At 34.5% G+C, this 5,112-nt stretch overlaps 1 protein-coding gene across 3 annotated transcripts in view; it reads left to right on the forward strand.

The window, feature by feature from the left end:
- LOC115242873 (aquaporin AQPAn.G-like) overlaps positions 1-5,112 on the forward strand; it is a 49,811-nt gene that overhangs the window by 38,693 nt on the left and 6,006 nt on the right. For all 3 annotated transcript variants that reach the window (XM_029819451.1, XM_029819452.1, XM_029819453.1), the window contains one exon: positions 3,832-3,975. In XM_029819451.1, the coding sequence (XP_029675311.1) occupies positions 3,832-3,975 (144 nt within the window). The remainder of the gene's footprint in view (positions 1-3,831; positions 3,976-5,112) is intronic.

Consider the following 5,112-nt stretch of genomic DNA (forward strand, 5'->3'; position numbering starts at 1 on the left):
ATGCAATTAATACAATTATTTAATATACATCATATATGTACATAATAAATTCAACTAAAATATATTTTTTATTAAATATATTTTTTATTAAATTTTTTTCAAATAATATATCAATGATTAAACAAAAAGATGTCTATCTGAAGACATCTGTAATATTTTTATTAGAGAACAATGGGACAATTATCTTTATCCTTTATTTCGTTTTTTTTTTCTTCTTTATTTTATTAGTCATTACTTGTTATATTCATCGCATATTCTTTAATAGTCTCCGGTATATTGTTCCCCCTTTGAGTCCGATCCTGTGCGTTTTGCACGCGGGAACGCGTATGCGCGGCTTATGACTGCGGGCTGTGGGTCGTAAGGCCCCGAGGGCGCGAAACGGCGGGATAATTCGAGATCGTACGATCTACAGCGAACCGGAACGGATGTTGGAAATTAATTTTATTTTCTGTTCGGACTTGTAATTTGAAAGCGCGAACAAAGTCGGGCGTAAGATCCGCGAAGGGAGCCGCGTCGAGCGGCTCGCAAACGGCCGCGCCAAAAAGAGAGGAACAAGCTCGTCACACTTTTTCTTCAACTTCATCGAAGATAAAGATCCTTGAAAAAAATCTTAGAAATTAACACGCGTGTCGCAAAATCCCCGCTGGCCTCGTCCCCGTCGCAGATCGTATATCGAGCTGAAAAAATCGCGACATTTCGGCTCGAAAATATGGCGATCGCTCCGATAGATAGGACCGAGGATCCCGAAAAGGAGACTCCCGCCGAGATACGGATTTCGCGCGGGCGTCCGCGGGGGCCCGTTTATTACTTTTCTCGGAACAATGTTGCGAGCGAAGGCCGATGAGTCGCGGAAAGTGGCCATAACTTTCCCCTTTAAACTCGCGCATTAAACATACACGCGAGACGCGCTTTATAATATATAAACTCCATGGATCTCTTCTCCGAGAGACAGACATACGTCGCGCGAGCACGTGTCAATTAAAGTCCATGCAACAGCCCGGGGATTTTTCATTTCACCTGGCAAGCCGCAAGGCCACGTTGCTCGGTTCTCTCCCCCCACCTCCTCTGGACCGACACAAAAGAATCTGTCTCTCTCGATTGTCGATCTCGCCCGCTTCAATTGCGATTCATTTCTCGACCAAAATCTTTCATTATGAAATCCGTGATTAAAGAGAGGCTCTCATTAAAATTATGATAGGTGTTTGTGAAGGATATCTTGTACATTTGTTCGCGATATCTTTTTCCGCGATAAAATCGGATCTCTATTACGAGATCTTCGGCGAATTTTTAGACGCGAGTTTGACAATTAGCAATTTCGAACGGCAATTGCCCGTTCGGGGATTAACAATCGATATGGCGCGAATTGATGATAATCAGCGAATCGATGAGCGCGAATTGACAGAGACGAGAAGAAAGATAAAGGGAGGACAAAAGAAAAGAGAGAGAAAGAACGATTACGTAATCCTGGTCGGCGCATATGTGTGCCGATCGCCCGCGGCGAGACGAGACCTTGCCGGCGTGCATGAGAACTGGGCCGCGTGCGTCGGGCCCCTCGTTATATCCCGGGCCCCGACTCTGAACCTAGATGAATCCGACGCCGTGGAGTCTGCGCGGACCGTGTCGGATTAATTCGAATGATTCTGAGATCAAGATACGTGTGTTTGCGTAAATTTGAGGAGAGGGTACTCGTGTATATCGATCGTTTCGGGATAATTATTTTGACATACACATACAAAAATTTTTATTAAAAAACCTGTCTCTCTCTCTCTCTCTCTCTCTCTCTCTCTCTCTCTCTCTACGATTATATGTGACACATTTTATTATATATCACTTACAAAATAATCTTTCTCTAGTTAGTTTTATATACAGTAAAATAATCTAATAATTATATAAAGCAGGGTGTCTAAAAGGTCTGGAAAAACATGGAAAACCTGAAATTCTCAGGGATTTCTTTTGTATCTGAAAGAATCAAAGAATTCTCATGGAATTTTATTAAGACTTCGGGAATTTTTTGAAAATTTCTCTTTTTGATAATGTTGCTCTTATATTGCAGTTAGCAAGCCAAAAAAAAAAAAAAAAAAATTTATTTCGGAAAGTTGTACCAAAAAATCTTTAAAATATTTTCTTTACCTGTTTTTGAATTTTGAATAGAAATACCTGGAAAAGCAGGAATTTTTCAGAGAATTTTTTGGCAAGATTTGATTAGACATATTGATAAAATTTACTATTTATAAAATCATTGATTTATTTTACCGTACATGCACAATAAAACTTATAACGTGCACAACAATTTGATGGATGCAATTATAATGTAAAATGTTTGCGTCGATACTGGATATATATTTTCCAGTAATTTGTAAACTGTATTTACAAGCAATTTGCAAACTGTATTTACAAGTAATTTGCAAACTGTGTAGTTGAATTAGATCGATTTTGTCTATCGAGGTTAACATCTGCTGTCGATTAGCAGCCACACGCAATGCTATTATGAATCAAACATTGACTGTTCTAGATGCATTACATTTGACTTATTGTTAGTTTATAAGGATACTAACAAACGTCAAGATATCGTAAATTCGCAAATTTAGAAGATCGCGACGTAGTTATCGTTGAAAATTCATATTAACTAAAATCATAAAAAATAAAAAAATGTTAAATGAAATTGAAAAACAATATATTAGAATAAAATTGTGAGTAAAGTTATAGATAAATTAAAGAATTGATTTTATGTGCATTTCTAGGTCTCACGCACACATATATGTTAGATTCATATTATCTATATAATTTATATTGCGTGTGCATATACACATGCACATATATAAACGTGTATTTATAAATTACATGATTGGATATTTTATAAATAATTAAAAAATAGTGTTTTATGTTAATTTAAAACTCTCTTTTCTCCACTTTATCAAAAATTAAATATTTTTGATAATTAATTTATTTTAATAAATATTTATTTAGGTTAATATAAATATTCCAATTTATATAAAATTATACGATCTTTGAAATTCAGTAATCTCTAATTATTTTTATCTATTATTCATTTAATTGTCCGATTATTATTTATATCAGTTTAAAAATAAAAAATATATTGTATTATATATTTGTAAAATATATTTTTACGTAAGATATTCTTAGAGATGTTCCTAGAGAGTAAATAGACTATGTCATCCATCCATCTACGAGATGGTCGGTCGTTTCGCGAGATCATTCTGAATCGTTCATGCGATCCCCACCTAATTACATGCCGGGTACGTAAGAGGAATTTACAAGCAGGCGTTACACGCAGTGACACGCTGCAAGATTGTCAAAACGCTCGCCGCGGCGACGTTGATCGTTGGGAAATCGTTCGAGATAAATCCGAGAAGCAAATTTTGTCTTTCTCTCTTTCTCTTTCTCCTCGCGGTGGGCGTGGGATCGCATGATGATTACGAAACAAACTTTAGAAATTTTCTCACGACTCAGAGTTTTATTAGTCACAAATTCGCCGATCGAAAAGCACACGAGGATGGTATCACGCGTTTCTAATCAGGAATATAACAATAGCACGATACAGTAGAAATATAGCAAAATCGTAATAAAATTTTGGAAATAAAAAAAAAACACATATCATACACATTTAGAATTCATAGTAGTATAAAAATTATGGTATATATTGATAGTGAAAAAAATAATGTTATTTTTTTTTCTAATTTATATTTAAATTTGCGTGAACCACATAATATAGTTATTGTTATTAATATTATAATTGTTATACTAAATTAATTATAAGTTATTATAAAAAAATTTATTAACTGTGCTATGTAATAATTTTTGTATTTCCAGGTTTTAGGTCCGATTTCTGGTTGTCACGTGAACCCGGCTGTATCACTCGGTCTGATGGTCAGCGGAAATTGCAGTTTTCTTAAAACCGTTAGCTATATGGTCTGCCAATGTTGCGGCGCTATCGCGGGTGCCGCCGTTCTCAAGGTAAGAAATTTATTCATTAATTTAATTAAAATTTATTGCAACGCTTAATCTTTCTTTTTTTTTTTTTTTTAAAAAAAAGTAAAAGAGGAAATAAATCTAAATTTATATTTATTAAATATTAAATGTTAAATCAATTTTTATCGATATTTAAAAACTTGTTCGATTAAAAAGAAGAGAAAGAGAGAAAAAACCGAATTTGACATGCGGCTTAAATTAATTTTATTTTATTTTATGAAGTGTTGAAGAGGAGAGATGACGATGCAGGTGCATCAAAGTTCCTTTATCGTCATTTTTGAGATTTAATTTAAATTTTTATTTAATCTTCTTAATCATTTTTTTAAAGATTAATCGGAATTATCTCGAATTTATTGCTGGACACTCAATCGTATTACATAAGTCATAAGTAATAAAATGTACTCTGGGAGAGGTCAACGGGTCATGTACACGACATTTTTATTTGAGCCTTCCGTACGCACATGCGTGTCTTACACACGCGCAATCGTAATGATCGTCCGGCCGAAGCGTGAAATCGATCGTTGATAGGCTGTCATTTCGATTTGGCGCGGAGCTCCGTCTTGTCCGTATCAATTAAATCGCCGTTGCACAAGGTCAAGGTCCGTTCCTCTCTTTCTCCGTTAATCGTACGTATACCCATTACATCAAAAACTAGTCGCGCAAACGATCAACGGCTCGTCACGCACGAGAGAGCAACCGGCGCACGTGCGTGCATGCGTGTGTGCTTAGCGTTCATGCGATACTATTTTACGTACGGTCTGAATTAATTTAAGTGTAGCTAAATATAGAAAAGATTATGGAATCTTCATGTATCTGTTATATAAGCTGCGATTTTTAGCAGTAATTAACGGTGTCAAAAAATTGTTTGTCTTATGGTTAATAAAAAATGTTATCAGCTTAAATATAAACTGGTTTAAATATAAAAATATAAATAAATTTATTATTTAGATATATATGGAATCTTGTTATATAAGCTGCGATTTTTAGCAGTAATTAACGGTGTCAAAAAATTGTTTGTCTTATGGTTAATAAAAAATGTTATCAATGTTATCAGAAACTGGTTTAAATATAAAAATATAAATAAATTTATTATTTAGATATATAAAAATTAATTAATTATTT

This window comes from Formica exsecta, unplaced genomic scaffold (assembly GCF_003651465.1).
Source record: "Formica exsecta isolate Colony F162 unplaced genomic scaffold, ASM365146v1 scaffold659, whole genome shotgun sequence".
Lineage (NCBI taxonomy): Eukaryota > Metazoa > Arthropoda > Insecta > Hymenoptera > Formicidae > Formica > Formica exsecta.